We start from the raw sequence: 23415 nt of genomic DNA on the forward strand, positions 1-23415 counted from the left end.
GCATTTCTTATGTAAAATCAAATCTCAGTGGTTACCTTTGTAAAAATTGTGACTGGAAAAAAAATGCCAGGAAAGAATATTTTCTTGGCTCATCAATGATATATGAAAAGGTCTTCATGAAAAGTCACTGATATATTTCACCTATGTTAAACACCATTTCATTTTCTCTCTCTTTTTATCATGGTATCTCTGTTTACATCCAAAAATCAAGGAGCTGTTAATTCAAGCTACAAACCTTTCAGGAATCTACATTACTGAGTTCTGATTAATATCATGTATCATTTGCTTTGAAGTCAGACACATCTGGATTCAACTTCTATTTATTTACTTCCTGATTGCATAGGAAGTAAAACATCCTATTTACCAAGTGAGGAATCTGAAGTAAATGGTAATCCCCAATAGTTGTTGTGATGATTAAATTCAGCAATGTATATAGTGTATTTGAAAAAGCCTAGAATACGTTTAGCACATAAATGTTAACTGTTGTTATCGTTATTCTACACTCATAGAATGGGATTTATCTATAGGTTACTTTGAGCCAAATTAGTGTTCCATCCTTCACCAACATGCTAGTTATTACAAAACAGGAATTCTTATATTGGGATCATGTCCCTGAATAGAGAAATAAAATCAGAAAATGATTATGAAACTTGGATTTATAGGTTTTTCTAAAATCATTAACACTAAAAACTGTATTGAATATCAGTACTTAGTTTCCTTCATTAAAAAGACAAGAGCCTTCAGAGATATCAACAAGTTTAACAAAACCACAGACTTGGTATTTAAGCACAATAAAGCATTTAGAGACACCTTGATGGCCCAATACTTAAATTACTTGAGTTACCTGAAAATGTGTAGGGGTGTTTTTTCTTTCTTTACTTTAAAATTATACCAACCTCCCTGGGATAGAGTTTTCTCCTTCTCTTCATCTTCTGCAATCATTTCTGCCATCTCAAGGAGATCAGCTTCAAATGGATGTGAAGGAAGCTTTTCCTTAATGTCTTCAATACTCTCAGTGGCTTTATCTTCATTATCCATTGGGGATGGAATAAGCATAGGGACAGGCATCTGAAAGATCAAGGATGGACTGAAGGGTTTCTTCGACAATAGGCTCATCCCCCTAAAGTACTGATTGTGAGATGATTTAAGTACTAAAATAACAAACAGATCTGAGATATTTTTAATGCTGATAATGAAAATAGTCTTGCTAATTCGTTTTTATAAGAATACAGCCATTTAAATAAAATCAGTAAGAGCTTTCCTGCAAACTAAACAAAATGTCTCTGAATTCTCCAGAAGGATAATTATATAATGCACCACTGTTTTGCTTTAGATTATATTTCTTGCTTAACATTTTAATATAACTGTTAACCTTAAGAATTCAGTGCTAAGGAAAAAATACCTTTCCGATAAAAAAATCAATACATTTTTCTATTCATCCTTCTACCCCTTCTAGAATCTAATGTTCTAACACACACACACACACACACACACACACACACACACACACACACAGTTTCTGATCTTTTTCTGAGTCATCTTACTGTTTTATGAAACATTATAAAAAAGCAACCTAATAGCCTTCTTTCAGAATGCAGGGTACAAACAGAAGTAGTCCTATATATATATATATATATATACACACACACACACACGCAGACATATATATATAATAATATATTACATCAAATACTAGTACAATAATTGCCAACCAGAGTCAGGTATACTTTGTCAACAAGTGAAATTTTTTATAAAACTGTAAAATTTTAATTGAGGAAAATGTGCACTGCCTCAATCTTAGTTTCTACGTGATTACTCACTGGAACTGGAATTCCAAATGGGACTGGTGCATACTGAGTATACAGGTGAAGAGGTATGGGCACAAACACTGGTACAGGAACTGGCACCACAATAATCTGGGGTGGGCTTAGAGTATCTTCTAATAAAAAAAATCACAAAAACAAAGAAGATGAGAAACATTATAATGGAAAGACTTTTTAAAAAGCATACAGAGATTTATATTTCAAAAGAACTTTAATCAGCCCCGGCTGGTGTGGTTCAGTGGACTGAGTGTCAACCTGGGAACTGAAAGGTCACTAGTTCGATTCCCAGTCAGGGCACATGCCTGGGCTGCTGGCCATCCCCCTGACTGGCAGCGTGGAAAAGACAACTGATCCATGTTTCTCTCACAGGACAATGTTTCTCTCCCTCTCTTACCCTCTCTCTAAAAAATAAAAATAAAACCTAAAAAAAAAAAAAAAAAAAAGAACCTATAATACTAAGAGTACATAGAAAAGAATGGTTTGAGTATAGCAAACCATTCACAAAAAAGTGGGTAACACAATGATTATCAATGTTAAGAGGGTAAAATGAAAGAAAGATAAAGTTTGGATGAATGAAGGGAAGAACTGGAGCAGTGATCTGGATGAGGGGTATGGAAAGCTGTTAATATGAATAAAAATGTTAAAGAGCAGACTGAATAGGTAGAAGGTCCATTTTTGTGAGGATAAATAATTTCTAGTAGATAGTGGGGAGCTTCTACAGATTCTTTAGCAGAGAATAATGTGATGAAAATAGCATTAAAAAGGATTAATTTGGCTGCCATCTTAGGAGAGAATAAAAGTATATAAAGTGTAAAAGTAGAAGGCAATTATAGTAGGTAGGGCTAACATGGTAAAGGTCTAAACTAGGGGTGACTGTGATGCCTACAAAAAAGAATATAGAACTTGGAAATTGATTAAAATATAAGTAGAAAAAAGTGGGAAGGGTGGAGGACTCATTTAATTATTTAACAAGTATCTACAGAGTCCCTTTCTATGTGCCAGTAAAATACTCCAGATAACCACAAAATCATTAATGTTGGAGAAAAGTAATGCTAGTCACAAAAAGTAAACAGCTAATAATCTGACTAGGGTTAGAGGTAGAAAATAATAAAGGATCAATTTTATTTTGGTGTAGTAGATGTAAAAAAGGTACCAGAAGAGAGATGTCTGATAGCCAACCTACATATTACAAAAGAAGTCAATGCAGATACAATAAAAACATGGCACTAGGTCCTTTATATAGCCTTGCTGTCCGCTGTTGTCCATGGGCCAACAGTACCAACATAACACCAGAGTTTGTGAGAAATATAAAGCCTTAGGACCCACTGAATCAGATACATAGTAAAATCCCCAAGTAATTAATGAGCATATTAATGTTTAAGTAACACTGGCATACAGAATATAACCTTCTAGATCTAAGAATTTAGGATTCATTTATAGTTTAAAAATTCTGGGGCTTTCACCTGGTAGCAGGAGGAGCTCCACAGACTGATTCCCTAGTGAAACAAGGAGAGCTGGTAGAAACTGTTAAAAACAACCATTTAAATTATGTAGAAATTGTCCTTAGGGCATACAGCATATAGAGAAGCATTTATTCAGAAAAACCTACTAAAATACAGTTAAGAACAGTGGGAGTCCGTGACAGCTGATCCACCACCTGCTTCATATCCCCAACTCAGCCAGTTCAATGGACAGAAGCTGCACTCTGGGTAGGTGTGGTCAGGAAGAATGGCTTCTCTTCAGTCAGCTCCCAATCAAGGATTACTGTATCTCACCAGGAGGAGCAGGCCAACATCATTTCTTATCCTCTCCAAATACAAGTTTAAGAGGTTAATTTCTTGGTGAGTGCAGGTGATAAGCTAAGGACTCCCTTACTCTACCCAGTTCCCACGCATAGGATAGAGGCTCTACTACAGAAATAGCAAGATGAGAATAGTGGGGTCCAAATCATCTTCACCCCAGATCATTTATAAGGCTGGCTCCATGCTGGGAGCGGCAAGCTGAGAAGATTAGAGACTAGCATGTTGCCCAGAATTCAGAGAACTGGCTCAGAGACTATGCCAGGTCAGGGGTGTGGTGGGCTGGAGTAGTGGGGGCAGGTAGTTCATAAGAAAAGAAGCCCTGAAGATCTCTTCAAAGGAATTGATTTTATTTGAAACAGAATATGGAAGAGTTAAGACCCAAGGGTAAAACAATAGTTCCTCTTAATTAAGACTGTGTCTATATACTTCTGAAGTCTACACTTATTCCATAATATCACACTGTCATTAATAAGGAAATTAAATGAAGTGTTCATGGTGTGAAGTGATAAATTAACTATCTTCTCTTTTTCATAACTTCTTAAGTCTCAGGTGGTGAAAATAACTCACAGGGATATTTTGAGAACTAAATTGAACAATGTATATAAGCAATCAACCACATTGTCTAGGAGATAGTAGGCATTCAACTAATATAGGCAGATCCCACACTCCTTTCTCCTAAAACACACTAAATGAACAAAGTACAATAAATATACCTGTCTGGCATTCTTTGTTTTGGGTATGTGGTTTGCATGAGGTGGCTTTAGTCTGTGTGATGGGTTTGCACAATAAAGCTTTATTCTTTAAAAGTCTTGAAGGCTGGGAAGGTGGCAGTTTCAGGGCATCTGTCTGTGTACTTGCCTAGTTAAGAACAAAAATCAAAAGATAAATAATAAATCAAATAAACCAAAGAGGTTTTCAAAAGCTTATTGTAATTACAGAAAATACTATAATTTCTAAAGAAATTACATTGGAATTACATGGAAGATCCAGAACATAAATATTCCAGTATTTAATGAATATAATATTTGTAAAATAGCAATATAGGAATATTTTGACAACATACTGATTCTAAATATATCTAATTATCAGTTCTGTTTATCAAGAAAAATCCTATTTCTATTGTAAGCCACTGTGGATCAAGTACAAAGCTGGCCATGTTTAAAATGAGAACTACAATATTTCTACTTGACTAAGTCTTTTAAACCTTAGTTTCAAAATAACCAGAAATAACAGAATCACTATGATCATCTCAGGACTTGAAAAAAAAGAGCAAGGGGCGGGGGAGGCTGGGATGGGAGAAATAGACAAAAAAACTGTACTTGAAAAATAACTAAATAAAATGAATAAAAAAAAAAAAAGAAAAAAGAAAAAAAAGATAATACAAATGTTATTCCAGAGACCAGGAAACACTTTAGAAATGTCATTGTTTTAGTTATAATTTTTTCTCAATATTTTTTTTGTTTTAAAACAAAAAATATTGAGAAAAAATGCTTATTTACAGCATAACCTGCAGCAGACAGAAAACAAACTACATTTTATAAATATCTTATTCATGATCTGACTATATTACAAATGTTCCACAAACCTTTTATGCCTGAATTCTGTACACTTAAAAAAAAAAAAAACTTCAGTAACTACACAGATAGCAAGCATTCAAAAAAATTAAAAGTATATAAAAGACCTAATTAAATAACCAGAAAATCCTGTCCCTGAACAAAGATTAAATGAGCTCATGAAATTTATTTCATATAATAAAGAATGAAAAAGGGCAAAGTAGCTTAGACATATTCACATGACATAATGGAAAATAAATACAGTGGCAATACCAATAAAAAAAACTTACATCCCCAATGATTTTCGCTGTTACTGTTGGAACTGCACCTGATATAAGTTAAAATATATATTTAGGATCTTATACAATCAAACATTAGCATTAAATGCTGATTATCAGATAATAAACACCAAGTCTCTCATAATAGAAACATGTATTATCTTAATTCAATTCAGGAAAAGACTGGAATCTAAAGTATAATATGAGAAAAAAGATCTGAAAATTATGAAAATACTAATGCCCTAGCATCCCAGTGAGCCACCATTCCTAATATGAATGCATCAAATATATGATAATGATCACTGATAGTAAAACGATAGAGAACCACTATATTCACCTCAAAAAGTCTACATAAATGCTTTCAAATCAAGGCATACCTTGTAAAACGCTGTTAGAATTCACTGTGGGCTGAGCAGCAGGAGCACTTGCTAATGAGACTACATTAGCTATAACTGGAGTTGAATCTTTTCTTAGTGATGGGGGCCCAGCTGAAGCAGCTGACATCATGGAAATACTTGCTGATTAAAAAAAACAAAAATTTAAAAATCTTATGTAATTTATATCTATACCCATAAAAGTCAACATCTCAAGGAAGTTAAATAATGCTTTTAAGTTAGAGTAAATTCTGTTGAAGCAGAGTCACTTCAGGACTAACAAGGTTTTTTCTATTTTTTAATTAGTGAAACTAAAAGGTATCCCATGAACTTTATCTTCTGTAACTATGCAGATGATATTTTAAGAGGCCATGTGACTTAGACTGTATGTCCTTTTTATAGTCTCAAATCCATTTTTAAGGAAATCAAGGTGTATATATCCAATAACAATGTATTAACTGCCATTCTTTCCCATAAAGTTCTTAAGAAAGTTGATTCAATACACTCAGAGAAAAGTAAAAAACCCTCACTTTTACTGGGCTTTAATCTGAGGTGTAAAATAAAAAGGAATCTAAATGTTAATGTCATATGAATAGAATAAAATTTATGTTTCATGACATTACTGACAATTTTTTAATGTTCCCAATCTGTAGAAGCAATTAGTTCCCTACACTGATCAAAGACTCAAGTTTAATTCTACCTGTATTGTTTTGTGAAGGTGGGTCACACATACTCTGCTGATTACAGAACATTAAGATACAAAGCAGGTTACAGAAATGTTTCATTTCTCCTCGCCATTTTAAGGACTCACTGAGTTTACCCTGTCGCTTACAACCATCACATTTGGCCATCTGAAAAAGAAACGGAAGACAGTCAAAGAGTAAGAAAAAAGTTATCTACGGCCTTGACGGAATGAAATCAAGATACATATAACAAGTGAGAAAATTAAATTAGAATTTAGGTCATAAAAATGAAGGTTAACTATCCTAAGGTGTATCCTATACATCAATGATTTTATACTACACATAAAAGTCGTATTATAGACATTCGAATAAACAGTAATTAAAAACAAAGCAAAATGAAAGACCTACCTTCCTCGAAGACTTAAGACAAATTCATTTTACTTAAATAACTAATGCATAAAATTATAACTTTAAATACTTTAATGTCATAAGACTGTCATATCTTCTCCAAGGAAATTAAAAACAAAAAAATATATATAACTTCAGTGACATGAAAGTCTTCCAAAATCTTATTTTAATTCTGGAGAACATAATATATTTAATCTTGAAAGTTTAAATGATTAAATTGCCCTTCATACTTCATCAAAGAATAAAAAAAGGGAATAATGTATGCTCTAACTTGAAAAACCCACAAATGTGAGTTCTATTTACCTGATAGAACAGAACTGTGTACTTAGACATGCATTCTTCACAGCAGAACTCTTCCACCTTTCCCCCCAGACTATTCTGTACCAATTTGGGAGATGTCTGTAAACAATAACTGCACATTTTACAGTGATTTCCCCAGAGTTTTGCCAAGTCATGTTTATAAAGCAATTTGCAACCTAAAAAAATCAGGAAAGATAAAATTAACATTAGGCAGAAATATTAAGTATCTCCATCTTTAATTTAAATGCCCTACAACAAAGTTTCCACACTTGGATCCTCACTAATTAGATCAAGAAATCAACACTGAGGATCAGTGCTATCATTTAAGAAATATTACAGTGCATTACATATAGCAAAATTTATTTAGTTAATCTTTTGTTTTATTTGGGTATGTGATATCACAATGTAAAATGTACTACTTTTGTGTGTGTGTTGTGGTCAAAAGGTTGGAGGTCCACTAGTCTAACAGGCTAATCTCATGTAGTTTTAGAATAAAACAAAACATTGTAAACATATAGGATATTAATTTAAGTAAATTAGAAAGTCTACCTCATACTGATTTTTAAATTCAGATTATTCATATTCAGAAACATATGGCTGTTTAAAACAATGGAAGTAGTATAATCTTAGGATGCTTCCAAATTTAAGGAGTTCCTTTTAGAATCGCTAAAACTAAAAGATCTTTGTCAACCTAATATCATTATGTTTCTCACATTACCACCATCTTCTGCAACATACTTTGAGAATCTTTTCCTTCATTTTAACATTTGTATGATATGCAGGATTACAATGAAAAATAGAACCAAGTATAAAAAAAACAAAAAGGGTTTCGTGTTACACAATAACAGAGCAGACAAAATAGATAAATTTACATACTAACAGCTTAAATCAGGAACTACTTTTGAAACAACCCACATGCTCAGTAGGTATGATGATCTCTTTACCTTCACTACAGAATGATTTGTCAGCACCTGAGAATCTTACAGTCTCCTTTACAATTTTCTCAATTTTACAATATTCACACATTGCCATTACATGATTTACTTTCTTATATTCATCAGAACAATTCTTGCCACAGAACTGAAACATTTTACCCTGCAAAGAAATAATCAGTGAGTATTAATTAAGCATTTATCTTACTTTCAAAACAAATAGTGTAATTTTGAGAAATAAAAAGCCAGAAACAATTTTACAGACAGACCAGTTTATACTGAAGACCTTTATCACAACCCTAGACTTTACCTTATAGTCAAGAAGCTCTGGTTTTGTGCCAAATAGACGATTACAGTGCTGACACTTGAGTTTTACAACACTTCGTGCAAACCCAACATGCTGAGATTGGGCAGCAAGACGCTGGAGACCAGCTGAAGCAGAGCTATTGATGGAGGTGGGAGAAACAGCAGAGGTGTTACCTCCTCCTGCTGACACTGTTGAACTTCTAGGGATGCTTACAATTACTTGGCCCTGAGACAAGGGCACTACTGAAGAATTCATTCCTGCTGGTTTGTTAAACAAATTCTGGAGAAAAAAAAATTAATCTCATCATTTGTTCAAACAAGGAAATACTAAGTATACCAAGCATACTTCTAGGCACCTGATATATTTATGAACAGGCAAAAATCCCTGCCTTTGAGCGGCTTATACTTGAATGGGGGGGGAGAGTATCATTTATAACCAAAAAATACTAATAATTTAACTAATAATCTTCAAAAATAATATCCTCCCAACAGATAATCTAGGTCAGCAATTTTCGATCTTTTTCCTCTTATGGCACACATAAACTGATTACTAAAATTCTGCAGTACAACAAAAAATATATTTTTTGCTGATCTGACCAAAAAAAGGTATAATTTGATTCATTCACCCTAGATGGCTATTGTCATTGTTGGCTGTTGTCATTTTTTTATTTGACAATCTAAGGCAAAAGAGGTCAGTGCCCTTGACTAAATAGTCAGATATTGCATGTTTTAATTATTATTGTGACACACCAGTTGCAAATTGGTGATCTAGGTAATAATAGCACCATTTAATTTTACAGAGGGCAATTACATGACATACCTCCAAATAGAGGATGAACCAAAGAATTAAAGTTTAATAGAACTGAGGTAGAAATTTAAGTAATCCAGGCACTAGCAAACACCTAATAAGTTCACATTACTACTACAGGTGATTCATTAACTGGGGAAAGATTCCTGAAGCCATACCTGGAAAGCTACCACACAACTGTAGCTGCAGAAGTTGCGTATACTTCCATCTGACATGGCTAGGTGATACTGAGGGATTGCTGAAGTTTTACAACTGTTACACTGAACTTGTACACCTTAGCAAATCAAAATAAAAAGTAATGAGTAATATACCCAAGGGAACACAAATGTATTACAAGATAAATAAATATTATAAAAGATATGAAAATTCACAGGTCAAGTTGCAAGAAATGAAACTAAACTTAATCACATCACATACACACAGAAACTAACTTAACATCAAAAATATATTTTTTTAGGTTGCCAGTCTACCCCGAAACTGTAAGATAAATAAATCTTAAAATAAATCAGGTGTGGTTAAAAAACATACATTGAAGAAGCCATATAAAATTATTTTGGTAAGGGCAAATACACTAGTAAGCAAGCAAGTAAACAAACGTAAAATAAACAATCAGGTTATAGGTGATATTTTATAACTCAGATCTGAAATATTTAAAATTTGCCTCAAAAGTCAACTAAATTTGGTCAAAAACCTGTACTATAAAAGCAAAGCAATAGCCCTGGCTGGTGTGGCTCAGTGGACTGAGTGCAGGCCTGCAAACCAAATGGTCACTGGTTCGATTCCCAGTCAGGGCACATGCCTGGGTTGTGGTTCAGTAGGGGGTGCTCAAGAGGCAACCACACATTAATGTTTCTCTCCCTCTCTTTCTGCCTCCTTTCCCCTCTCTCTAAAACTAAAGTAAAACCTTTTTCAAAAAGTTATCTTTAAAGAAATATCTATAAAGAAAAACAAAGCAAAAACCGTAATTTTTCCCAGTGATTATATTCACAGAGCTTACAAAACCAGTATTACCTGCAGAAGTAACCATTTTAACTCTGTAAGCAGATAAGCAATTAACAGAACAGAAAAGCTCTGTCTTTCCCAAGCTATTGGTATTTTCAATCATTTCTGCTGAGGATCTCAATGACTTGCAAAGTGCGCATGGTGTAATTTTGGCTGATTTCTATTAAGAGAAGAAAATAACATTAATTTTTAACTAAACTATAAGTAAAAGAATAATTCTTTCAAGTGTTTATACTTAACATTGTTGAAATATTTTAAATTAGTAGCTTTCAAATTTTTATGACTACATTCCTCAGATCAATTTTACAAAGAGACTCAGTACACATATATTTCTGATTTTGTGTTTGTGTATTATATAATGTGTCAGGTGTAAAGTAGGTAAGAATGAGAGAGCATCCTTACCTAATATAAAACTAAAAACATCCTAGTGATGTAGGTAGTGTCATACCCTTTTACAGACAAGAAAATGGACTCTAGGAGTTTAACTGCTTTCCCCAAAGCAAAACTCTATTTGAAGAAAAAGTCTAGGAAACAATCTGTAATCTGCTTTACTTCTAAATCCAATTTGTGTCTATACTACAGTATATAATAATATGTGAGAAATTTAACAGGTATTGATTAAATTATAATGAAATAATTTAAAATTAAGATGTTTCAACCTATTGCACCTTCTCTTGTAGAATACTGAATCCAAGTAAGTTTTAGTACTTGATACAATATCAGGAAAACATTTGAAAAGAAGATAAAACATACGAAGATACTGTTGGTTTTTTTCCCCATGAGAGCAAAAACAAGAAGTTCCTAAAGGAAGCTAAGCCCTTTTAGTGTGTTTGTCTATTAATCAGAAATAAACATGAATGATGTATGTTTAAAATTCCAGAACCATTGGAAAGTTTTAAGAACAATTGAAATAAAATTTCCCAATCAACATTATCAAATTCACAAATGTTGGTTGACTGTATAAAAATTCACTATTCTTAGGAAAGAATGATCAGCAAATGCACTCAAACAGGAAGCCATAGTAAAATTTAAAATGTAAAAAGTTCTTGCTATTCCTTGGGGTTTATCAATTTCAAAATCTAACTTTTGATCAAATTTACTAATACAAATCAAGTACAAAACTGCACTAGATATTTGCCATACAAGAGTTCATTCAATTTATCCTCTACAAACCTCAAATTCACAAAATAATATGTAACCCACATTTATTTTTTATTTCATGAAGGAAAGAAAAACCTTTCAAACAATTAATGGTAAGATTTTTATTTTCTAAACTGCGATTTCCTTCCCTCTCTAAACCATATGCATCTGATTTCAAGAATACATATGCAATGGACTTTATCAAATTAAAAAGTATGTGTATATAAATGTAAGCTAAAATACGTTTCAAAGATTAGAAGGCTAACAATAGCAAAAGGATGGAATTTGGGTATCTCTGAGAGATGCATTATTTTTCGTATTTGTGCGCTTCTACATTTCCCAAATATTGTTCAAAAATATGAATCATGTATGAAATAAAAAGCCATACCTATACATGTATTTCAAATACATGAATAGAAACATATGCTACTTATAAAACTCTTCTTATAAAGTTAAGAGGCATTATTTGATAACTATTTTTCATTGATAACTACTACTTAAAAATACTAATGAAGCTAATAGTAAGATCTTAATATTTTTGTGATATTTTCATAGATACCACCAAAAAATTCAGAAAACCCCAAAATGAACACTATCATAAAGATTAAATACGGCTATGTACCTGCTTATATGCTGTGACACATGCTGAACTACAAAACTTCTTCGACTGTCCCTCTATCTGAAGCATGTGGCATTGCCCAGAGCCACTGTAGCAGTAACCCCCACAGTTCTCACAACAGTTCATGGTAAGATTGTTAGCAGAGCGAAACTTAGAGAAGCAGGCATCACTGCAAAGTTTATGTACCACATTTTGGTAATTAACTTCATGTCGAATCTAGGAATTAAAAAATAACATACAAACAAGCAGAAGCCATCAAAAACTGTTCTTTTAAGCACAAAACAGTAGACTCCTCCCCCAATAAAGTAAAAAAATAACTTACAACAGCATTCTTCTGACACATGCTGCATTTGGTTGAAATGCTGTTAGTATTTATGGTAACCACAGGTTTTCTTTTCAGTTCGTATGATGACAAACATGACTGGCTGCAAAAATCTTTACTAATGGTGGTATTTTCAAACTGGGCACTGATCACATCCTTTGGATTTAAAATGTCTCTAAAAATGATAAAATAAGCCACAGTATAATTCACATTTTTTCCTTTTTGTAAGCTAAATAAAATAAAAGAAGCAATTACACTACTGGAAAAGGTCACTGATATTTAACATCAGAAAACCTGGGTTTTCTTGGATAAACTGATAAATTGCTTTGATCCTTAAGTTCTGTTCTATAAAATGGACCAATACAGACTTACTTCATGAAACTATTGAGAAAATCAGTATACTGAGTTTCTAGATTGAAAGAATATATACAAGAATTATCAGTCACTACCTCTAGTAGGTGAAATTTAAAAAGATTTTTAATTTTATTCTTTAAGCTCTTCTGTATTTTCAAAATATTCTTTAAAACATTTTGAAAACCGCTATCTTTTAAAAGTAAAAACAAATTTCAAATTACAGTGTATATTCTGGCATGATTATACAACATTGAACATTTCCACATCTAAATAATTTACTTTGTAGGGATCAGTAGCAAAGGATATAAAGATTAAAATCATATTGATTAAGGCTCCCTACCACTCTACCTTTTATCTCATCACAAACCAGTCTTCCTATATAGTAAGTTATCAGATAGCTTAAATGTAAAGCATTTGAAAAACCAATTTTTAAAAATACCTTGATGAAATTTTCTAGATGTCTTTCCCCATGAGTACATATTCACATGACAGTAAATAAACTGTGTTCTACACTGACTGGTGTGGTTTAGTGGGTTAGGCACTGTCCTTCAAAGTGAAAGGTTGCCTGTTAGATTGCCAGTCAGGGCACATGCCTGGGTTGTGGGCCAGATCCCCAGTTGGTTGAGAAGGAGCGAGAGGAAGCCAACTGATGTCTCTCCCATATCAGTGTTTCTCTCCCTCTCTCTCTCCCTCCCTTCCCCTCTCTCTGAAAAATAAACAAATAAAATCTTTTTTAAAAATGTGTTCTACTCAACCCTGAGTTTTTAAAAGAATATACTAATACAGTATTTTTTAGAAAAGATTACAAATATCTCTGCTTCAATAAAAGATAACAGTAAAAAAAAATCAGAATCATGAGGAATACCTGATACTGCACCGTGCTGCATTATACAACTTCGTACCTCATCTTCTACACTTCCAGACTACAATGCATTTTTTTTTGCCTTCACAGTTTTATTTTAAATTAAGTTTTACTGTATTTCATTTATAGGGGTATTTATTGAGCAACTGTACTGAATAGGCACTCGCCTAAACTGTCAAGATATGGTACAAGCATGCACTCGAGGAGTTCTAGTATTCTGGGACAAATAGGCAAATGATTTATAAAATACCATTACAAAAGCATTATTAAAATATAAAAGGGTAAAATTTTTGAAAGGATATGTATAATATACTATACAGAAACAGAAATAAAGAAAAGTTATTTCAGACAGTATGTGTGATAAAAGGCTACCCAAAAGAAGATAACATTTGAGCTGGACCTCAAACAGAAATTTTCTAAAAGGTTAATAAGGAGGTAAGAAATAGGAAAGAGTATGAATCAGGCAATGGAATTATAAAACAACAAAAAAGAAAGTCTTTCTCTGTTGCTCTCCAGTATGCTTAGTACCCAATTACATTATATCTTAATTTGCAGATTACACGCTATGCCAGAACGAGGAGCAATCTCATTAGGAGAATGAGTAAGAATAGTAAGAATTCAGAAATGGCACAGACAATCCCAATACAGTTATTTCCTTCAGTGCCATTATATCAAGAAATGTAATCTTTCTAATAATATCAGCAAAATTACCCTACAATTTACTACCTCTTTTGTGTAGGATTTGAAATATATTTTTTAAAAAAATCATTTAGGTCCCTATGACTAAGGAAACCTAAAAATTAATGATTAGCCAAAATATATTATTTAAGTTAAATCCAAGGTGCTGAGATACGTGGTTAATAAAAGATTAAGAAAAATAAAAATATTATTCCAATGACTAAAGTTTCTTTCAACCTAAGTGCTGCTCCTACAGAAACAGCAGTAACTATCAAGAAGAAAATCTTTCCTATCTCCACCTATTCAAATTAAATTCTTCTGAATTCTTCTTATACAGATGGATTTACAAATCAAATCTATTTACCTATATGGATTAGGGGGGGAAGGGCAGTGCATGTGCCACAATTAACCAGCTATGTGACACTTTAAAATTCTTTAAATACAATTTCCTTATATTTAAGATATAATCCAATTCAACAACTTTATAATCAGATAACCAGATTATCTAAAACTGTTGTTAATGACTGTGTAAATAAGAGGGGATAAAAAGGCAAAACGGTGAAAAGGAGATGAAGGAGCAGTATTTCAGGAACTGAAATGACATAAAAAGAAAAACAAAATTATCAGTGTTTTGAAGACTGAGGCTTAGAAAAAAGTATAGTGTAAAATGAGAAGGGGAAAAAGTAAGAAAGAGAAATGAAGAAGAAAAGGCTGAGGTGATAGGCATATACAAGTATTCATATACACACACTTCAAGTATAGAATATACTTCAGGTAAAGACTATCTGAACAAAGAAGTGAAAGGGATAAATGAAAAAGCATAAGGGATTTTAAAAAAGCAGCATAACAAAATGAATGAAAAGGCAAACAGTGAAGAGTCAAGGAATGATAGGTTGAAAAAAGCAAAAAATATATGGGTAAGATAAAACAACAAAAAAAGGAAAATGCACTTTTAAAGAATAATTAAATTACGTAAGACCAAGACAGATATGACAAGTAGGTAAAAATTACCTGTTTCCAGATAACACTAGGCAAATACTAAAGATCAAAGGAATGTAATAAATTTAGATGTAAATAACATACAGGGTGGGGCAAAAGTAGGTTTACAGGTATATGAAAAAGTTTCTTCTTATATTATTATTTTCCATACAAACTGTAAACCTACTTTTGTCCCACTCTGTATATAATCAAAAAATTAAAAAGAACAAAAAAAAAGGGGTATACATTTTAAAATTTCTCTTGAGTTTTCTATGGTCATCTTGAAATTCACTCAGAAATCTTTGACAAAAGTATCTGTGACTATTATTATGAAAAGAGAAATATTGCTTAAAGTTTTAAAAAGTGCTGGTCCATAAAGTAAGAATTAAACACAAAAGAAAGTTATTATGTGAAATTACAGTATAAAGAAGTCTCTTTTTGCTAATTAAACTTTAAACATAAAGAGATGTGCATATGACTAACTTCCAGAAAAACACCTAACCATATTCAAATTTTTCTTAAGTGTCTTGTCTGTATGTTTTTTTCAAATTGAACCAGAAGAGCGAATATTTTTTTCCCTGTCCAGAGAAGAAGGGCTGCATCTATAGTTCTGAAGAACTATACACACAAATATCTAAACTAATAAATTATGGTTTGTTTAGCTTAATAATAGAGGCCAGACTGTTTCAGAACAAGAGCATTATACATCTTTTTCTGACTTAAAGTTTCTATCAATTACCTTACAAAATTAGCCAAAATTAGTTGATATTATTCCAATACATCAGGATGGTCTTATTAGGTCTAAGGTTGTACATACTTTTCTGTTGTTAAACACTGAAATGGAACCTCTGAGGTAGTTTAGAGACACTGAAAAGATAAATTTATATATATTTATATACTTGAATCCATTTGAAGAAGTGTGTGTATATGTATACTGGAATCCATTTAAAGTATTAAATAAATTCCAATTATATAATAGGAAATATTTGTTGGGTTTAAATATCTATTGCCTAAGTTAAAACCAAAATATTGTGGCCATAATCCCCCTGAAATGATACAGTTTTTGTTTTATAAAGCATCTTACCTAAGAAGGATGAAAAGATTAGTTTCAAAAGCATCTCTAATATATAAAAGGCACATAATTTAAAGTTAAAAGAATGCAGAGTACCTGGCATGCAGGAAGAATGAAAGCAAGTTACTTGTTGGTGCTAAATAATATGGTATTTCTCAAAAAACAAACAAACAAACAAAAAAACAAACCCAAAAAACAAAATAACAAAAAATCCCCCCCAAAACATGGAAATGTAGAAAATTAAACAGTACACAGATAAGAACAAAGTATCTTAAGAAATAACAGAAGACAATGTAGAATTCTGCTATACTTAGAGCAACTTGAACAAGTTTTCTTGGTGGGAGGAGGCGGTGGGCGGGCAGGTGGAACTGTATATCCAGTGAGGCACAGTGTGGAGCAGAAAAGCTGTGTGGACCCTTTCCTCTGATAAGCAGTCTGCCCTTTCTGGAGGATTTTTTTGCATCCAGAACAGGAAACTCGAACAGCTGTGGCTGGAACTGAAGGAAGCATTTTATTCATGCCAGATGACGCCAGGGGAGGCTGAAAGCCAGTAGTCAACTGTGGAGCTTAAAAAGAAAAAAATTGCAAGAAAAATGTTTTACTTTTACCATGAATTTTAAGTAGGCATCTTTCTTTCTCTTCTAGAACTTAGTCTTGTAACCCAATATGAATTATGCAATACACAATTAAAACCATTCTAATATAGCAGAAAGAACTGCCTAGTGTACTAATATAAACAGATACTTCTCACCCATATTGGTCAGAATAAGTATAATTCATTCAGTTCTGTTTCTTACCAAGAGGACTGCCACTGACTGAAAACACAGCACTAATTTTCAGTTCCCCCTCTTGAGTTTTTTGTGGCTGGCCATGACTAAACTCCTTAAAAAAGAGACAGAGAAAAAATAAATAAATATATAGAGGAAAGAATAAATACAATGTATCCAAAGAAATCCAGACATTGAAGACATTTTACTATAGCTACATAGGGGTGGAAAATGTTTATTTACTACATTAACAGTAATAAAAAAAACAGCAACGAAATATAATTACAACATGAAATAAGTTAAAATCAGCAAATTAGCCTGTAGTACTACCAGATATTTGTATATTATTTTTAAAAATTCTTAATGTTACTACAGTATTTTGAGTGGATGGTTATCTATTATAAAAGTAATACACACTTACTATACAAAATTTAGACAAGTAGAAATAGGAAAAACATTCTAATTATATTTCTATCACCCCAAAACAACCACTATTATTCTTTTGGTATATTTCTTTACAGTCTTTTCTCCTTGTGTATTCAGAGGTTTTATTTCTTTACATGGTTGTAATTATACTGAATGTACCATTATAGAACTTTTCTGATCACTTGAAATCAACTGAGAATTTTGCCTATTATTAAACATTACTCCAAAGTAACTTCTATGGCTAAATATCAGTGTTTTCTTTAATTGGAGTCCATGAGTCCTAGAGGTCTATAGATATACACTGTAGGGAGTCTTAGAATTCTGAAAGAATATTTTTTAAAATGGTGTGTTTATTTCAATGGCATGTTTCGTAAACGTAAACATGTTTCAAATCATAAATAACCACATACAGCTGAGTTATATATACTTACTACAAGTTTTCAGTGCCATTGTTTGCTTTTACACTTAGTATTATTGCACTGTGAAACCCCAAAGTGGTAAATTAATTCACTGTTTATCACAACAAAATCTGCAAAACACTGCAAGATTTCTTGGAATTCTCAGCAAATTCCGACATATTCCCTTTCTTTTTGATAAGGGATGTCTGCACCTTACTCAAGTTCAAGAAATGCTGATATATTTTAGTAGACATAGATTACACAGGAAAGAGATTGGAGTGAGGTACTCGCCTCAGGCATAAATTAAAGCATCAAAAATCTCAGTAATCAAGGTAAAATAATATGTTAATGCAATATTTTTAAATCAAAAATGCAAAAATCCGTGATGAACATAACATCAAAACTTCAAATAAATAAGGACAGAATCAGTATTACTGATTTTCCTTTAGACTCAGGCTCCATCCAATTTGATGGCCACGTACAGCATTGAGATTACATAACCTCAACCCCATGTTGGTCCATTTGTTTCCACACATTTGGTTTTATCAGTAATTCCATGATAAATCTTTGTGAATACTCATATTCTTATTTTTAGAATTAAATCCTAAAGAAAGGATCCTTACAGTGGAATTACTAGGTAAACAGGTACACAACAAAGGTTCTAGATACACAATGACATATTGTTTAAAAACAAAAATTTAATTATATTTATTCTAGTAATTTGTAGGGGAAAAGCCATTTAAATGTCTTTTGTCCACTGGTGTTTCAACCTGAAATTCTTTTTCACTATCCATTTACAAAAAAGTATTGTTAATGTTACAATATTAATCCTCTGTAGCATCTGTTACCAACATTTTCTCACTATGTACTTTGAGCTAAAGTTTTATGTACTGAAATTTCTTTTTATGCCAAAAAGCTGACATTTTTACCTTTGTGATTCCTTCTATTTCTAACCAAGTTCTACTTCCACAATAAAACAGTAGGAACATGGTTTCATTGTTTGTAATATACTCCTTTAATCCAGAGGCTACCCACTTTACCTGTGAAAGGCCAGATACTAAATATTTTCAACCCTAGAGTGCCCTAATAGAGTAAGCATCCAGAGACAATATGTACATGAATGAATGTGGCAATGCTCCAATAAAACTTTTATTTACAAAAACCGTGCAAAACAACAACAAAAAAAACACAGAGGGCAGGCTGCATCTGGCCCATTACTGATATTTTGCCAAATCCTGCTTTAAATTCATCTGGGATTTATCTATTTTGATGCATAACAGGTATTTTTCTTTTTATTTCTCTGAATAGCTGGTAAATTGCTTCCATTTGCCATTAATGTATCAAATGCCTTTAAAAATGTCTCTTTAGTGGCAATCTTTTTTGTATCATTATTAGCCTGACTGGTTTTATGAAACCACACTATTCTAATGAAACAAACTGTGAAATGTTTAACCAATCAATAGAATTTGCCTCTATCAACCTATTTTTTAGAACCTACCTGTAACGTGTGTGTACGTGCTTATATATTCTTTTTTAATACATCACAACCTGATAATTATATAAAAACTATACCTTAATGAGGAATAACTGACATCTTATTTTTTAAAAATGTCTTACCATTCATTCAAGTTGTCTTTTATCTGACATAATTAATACATTTTAGTTGGTTTTGTATCTTCTCCTCATGTTATCTAATTGGGAAAATACTGATTTATAGAATATGGGTAATTTTTTTTAAACTAACATTCAACTAGCTATTTCACTCAACTTTTATGAATTCTACTAATTCTCTAATAAAGATCCTTACCAGCAAATGATGTAATTTTGTCTCCCCTTTTCCATTATTTCTTCTAATTTCTTTTAACATGTATTGGGTCGAAATCCAACAAGAGTTAAATAATAATGCAGAATCAGTAATTTGTGTTCTTTTAGTAATTACAAACAGTAGATTTCCATCATTTTAGTTTTAAATTCAATGACTGTTATTGATCTGAAGTAGATATTTCCTTACCATGATCAAGAGAGTATCTATTATAAGAAATGCATAGTGAATTACATGAGATGTCTTCTGGCATCTATATATTTATATATAGTATTACTTGACCTGTTGGTGAAGTTATATATTAAAAGATTTTTAAATATTAACCAATCCTGATATTCTTATGTTATATAGTATAGTACAAATTTAAAATAAGAAAAAATGTAATCTCAAGAAAAAAATTGGCATACTTTAATGGTCTCCCATCAGCTCTCTTGCTCGCTGTCACTGACAATCATTCCAAACTTCTGATACATTCCATAAGCCTCAAGGACAGATTATTTATGTAATATAGTAAAATAAGTATGTATCTTAAGTATTCTGTTTATATACCCCACAATGCCTTCAAGGTAAAATTATGTTTATTAAGAATCCCCTGACAACAACTAAGTTTACAAACATTAATAACAAACCAATGACTAATAACTTGAAAAGTGAAAATCTGATAACCTAAAAGCTTTTAGAAGCAGAATAACAGCTGTCAACACAAAAAATTTCTTTACTAATATTTTTAACTTCCTTTTGTTTACCCAAAAAAAGATTCATATCAGTATCTCAAGAAAGTATTTTAGAAATGAAGAACCCAGTTCTTACGGCCAAGTAAACTTGGTATGACTAAAAATAGACCCAATATTTAGTTACTGTATTCTAATTTCTGAGACTATATGGCTTACTACTTTGACAATTAATTTGCTTTCCCATTCTAATCCATTTATTACAATGAAAGATTATAGATTAGCTCTCCTTTTATTATGCACAAAAAGAAAAGATCATGATTTTAATGTAACATTTACTCAATGTCCAGCTTTTAGGACCTATTGAAAAAGGGAAAAGGAAAAGTAATTTCTCTAGCTTTTTAAAGTTTGTATTTTAAAACCTCTTCTAGGCTTTAAAAAAAATTATTTACAGAAAGATTGGTAGACTAATAATAGCAAGAACTTGATGATGGCCCCAGATTGGCTCCTTTAGTAACTAACTAAATTTCTATGAACCTCAGTTTCATTATCTACAAATGGAGTTATTATCATTTACTCAGGCCTTCTGAAATAAGAGGATGAAACAACACAGTACATGTAAAAGCATCTGTGACTATAAAAATACTACAGAAAATATTATGGTGGCATGCAATGGGATTGGAATGAAGAAATGAAACTAGGAGGCCAAATGATGTTATGCCAGTAACAGAGACAGGAAGATGACAACGAACAAACCCAGAAAAATCACAACAGAATAATCAACAGCAAATTAATAAATTAGTGAAATTTATCCACACATATTTCAGTACTTAGTGATTTATACAAGGAAGTAAAGAAATTAAAACTAAAATAAATTGTGTAAAAAACAGAATCAGGGAGTGAGCTGAAAGGAAAACTGCAAGTTAAGCAAAGAGAAAAAAGCCAAGGGAAGTTTTGACACAGCGCCATGAGCTAGAGCTATGGTCTTATTAAACCATGAGAAAAGCTACTACTAGTAATTAATGGTCAAAAGCAAAATCTATCAGTATTTTATGAGCCTCAGGTTAATAGTACTGTTTTATTATAAGAAAATAATATATTGAAACTCCCTTTTCTAGTCTATGGGAAATGAATGAGTGATAAAGCATTAGGCAGTACTGAAAAGTAAGGAATATAGATTTCCAATGCTCATGAGGAAGAAATACCTAGAAGAACAGGACAATGAAGAAGGAAAAGGAAGGAAGGGAGAGAAGGGGAGGAGGGAAGAATACAGAGAGGTGGGGAAGTAGGACAGAAGAGGAAGAAAAAGAAAAGAAAGAATCATAGTTTAACATGAAGTCTCCTTAGAGACTTCTGCAAGAATTATCAAAGATGTGCTCCTATAGGGTTGGTGTAGCTGATAAAGAGGACTTCTCAGAGAAAAGGAGCTTTACCCACTCACACACCAGGATGTCTTACTGTAGGGTCATGATGAAGAATGCTTCTGGACCTTGTGTCCAGGATCTACACACATTCCTGGCTTGGTTCTCAAGAGTCCAATCAACCAGGTGGTGAGAGCCTCTGGGGAAATTCTGCACCATAATCACGATGAAACCTCAAATTCAGCGTTTTGTAATATAATATTACATTCTGAATACAGTAAAAAAAAAAATGAAGATGTTTTGAAGATGCTTCTCTGTCCTGACAGTTCCATCTTACAGTATTTACCAGACACTAGAATCTCTGATTATGTTCAGAACAGTAGTACAAATAATCCTTCCTGATGCCCTCTTCCCCGATGTATTCGGTCTTTGCTGTAACTGCCTTTTAATCCCAAGAAGAGTATCACGGACTCACATACAGCGAGAATAGGATGCCTTTAGTACTTCACCATCATTATGATTTCTTATGGATTTCCCATGTCCACACAGGGGTATACAAAGAGACAGGAGATGTGTCCTGTATACATATGTGGTTGTACTTTTCTGAGACACTCCCACATGAAATTTTTCTGAATGTCAGGACATTTCCTTATCCCTAATTCGGGTATCCAAGATCTCCATTTTGCCTGCTTTTATTAAATATGCTTTCAATCTACCTTCTATTCAAAATATTTTAATGCTCCTTCTCTATCATCTTCTTTGCAGCTCTTTACAATCACACCCATCCAACTCCTACAGTTTTATCATCACTACTCTACACAGTTCCCTTCCACTGGGCATCATGAAATTCTTGCTTAAATGAACAATCTGACCCTACAAATCACCTACATGTATAAATCACCTATTCTTCTACCTCCCTACTCCAAAACAGTGGTTCTCATTAACAGATGATTCCCCACTCCAGGGGACACTTGGTAACATCTGGAGACATTTAGTGGGGGTGAGGCATCTAGTAGGTAGAGGCCAACTTTATTGCTAACCAGCCTACAGTGCACAGGACAGCCCCTCACAATAAAGAATTATCTGGTCCAAAAAGTAGCAGTGCTGAAGCTGTGAAACCATGCTCAAAGAAGACATCTGAATGAAAATAATCTCTTACACAGAAGTCTCACATTCTCAACCCCCATAGTATAATGGGAAGATATGGAAGGATAAGCTTTCTCCATATCAACGGTCATTTCAGAGAAACAGCTAATTCATACTATCTTTAATTTCTCAGCCTCTGAATTAATTAATCTGTATAAAGTATAGATCACCCTCAAATAATTGCTGCTACTGTATATTCATCCCTTGTTCCCCTTCCTACATTCCAAGATAATTATAATATCTGATTTAATTTCTTTCTTCCATCCCAACCACTGTAACCTCATTAACTGCATGAATAACTTTGCCAACTTACAGGATCTCTGACTTTTACAACCAGAATTACACTAAAATAGCAGAGCTCTATCCTCAACCTTATCATTCAAAAGACCCCAAATTTGGTCTATCCCTTATTATCCATCAAAGCCTTCTTTACCTTCTAGTCACTGATCCAATGAACTGGTTCTTCAATCAATTAACCCTTCCAAAAATAACCTGTCCATTATTCCCTTCTGAAAAACACTTAAATCCAT

General features: G+C 32.7%; 1 protein-coding gene across 6 annotated transcripts in view; it reads right to left on the reverse strand.

Moving 5' to 3' along the window:
- Positions 1 to 23415, reverse strand: part of ZMYM4 (zinc finger MYM-type containing 4) — a 136180-nt gene that overhangs the window by 27510 nt on the left and 85255 nt on the right. For 5 of the 6 annotated variants that reach the window (XM_037149262.2, XM_037149263.2, XM_053660312.1 and 2 more), the window contains 15 exons: positions 17092 to 17176; positions 16605 to 16860; positions 12351 to 12525; positions 12032 to 12244; positions 10279 to 10429; positions 9426 to 9541; positions 8464 to 8739; positions 8166 to 8316; positions 7225 to 7397; positions 6531 to 6681; positions 5834 to 5974; positions 5469 to 5506; positions 4339 to 4483; positions 1821 to 1939; positions 897 to 1068 (listed from right to left, as the gene is read on the reverse strand). In XM_037149262.2, coding sequence (XP_037005157.2) covers positions 897 to 1068; positions 1821 to 1939; positions 4339 to 4483; positions 5469 to 5506; positions 5834 to 5974; positions 6531 to 6681; positions 7225 to 7397; positions 8166 to 8316; positions 8464 to 8739; positions 9426 to 9541; positions 10279 to 10429; positions 12032 to 12244; positions 12351 to 12525; positions 16605 to 16860; positions 17092 to 17176 — 2362 coding nt within the window. Of the gene's footprint in view, positions 1 to 896; positions 1069 to 1820; positions 1940 to 4338; positions 4484 to 5468; positions 5507 to 5833; positions 5975 to 6530; positions 6682 to 7224; positions 7398 to 8165; positions 8317 to 8463; positions 8740 to 9425; positions 9542 to 10278; positions 10430 to 12031; positions 12245 to 12350; positions 12526 to 16604; positions 16861 to 17091; positions 17177 to 19692; positions 20037 to 23415 lie in introns of those variants that run through there. The other variant, XM_037149265.2, reaches the window with a different exon arrangement.

This window comes from Artibeus jamaicensis, unplaced genomic scaffold (assembly GCF_021234435.1).
Source record: "Artibeus jamaicensis isolate MK-2021 breed Jamaican fruit bat unplaced genomic scaffold, CSHL_Jam_final scaffold_847, whole genome shotgun sequence".
Classification (NCBI taxonomy): Eukaryota; Metazoa; Chordata; class Mammalia; order Chiroptera; family Phyllostomidae; genus Artibeus; species Artibeus jamaicensis.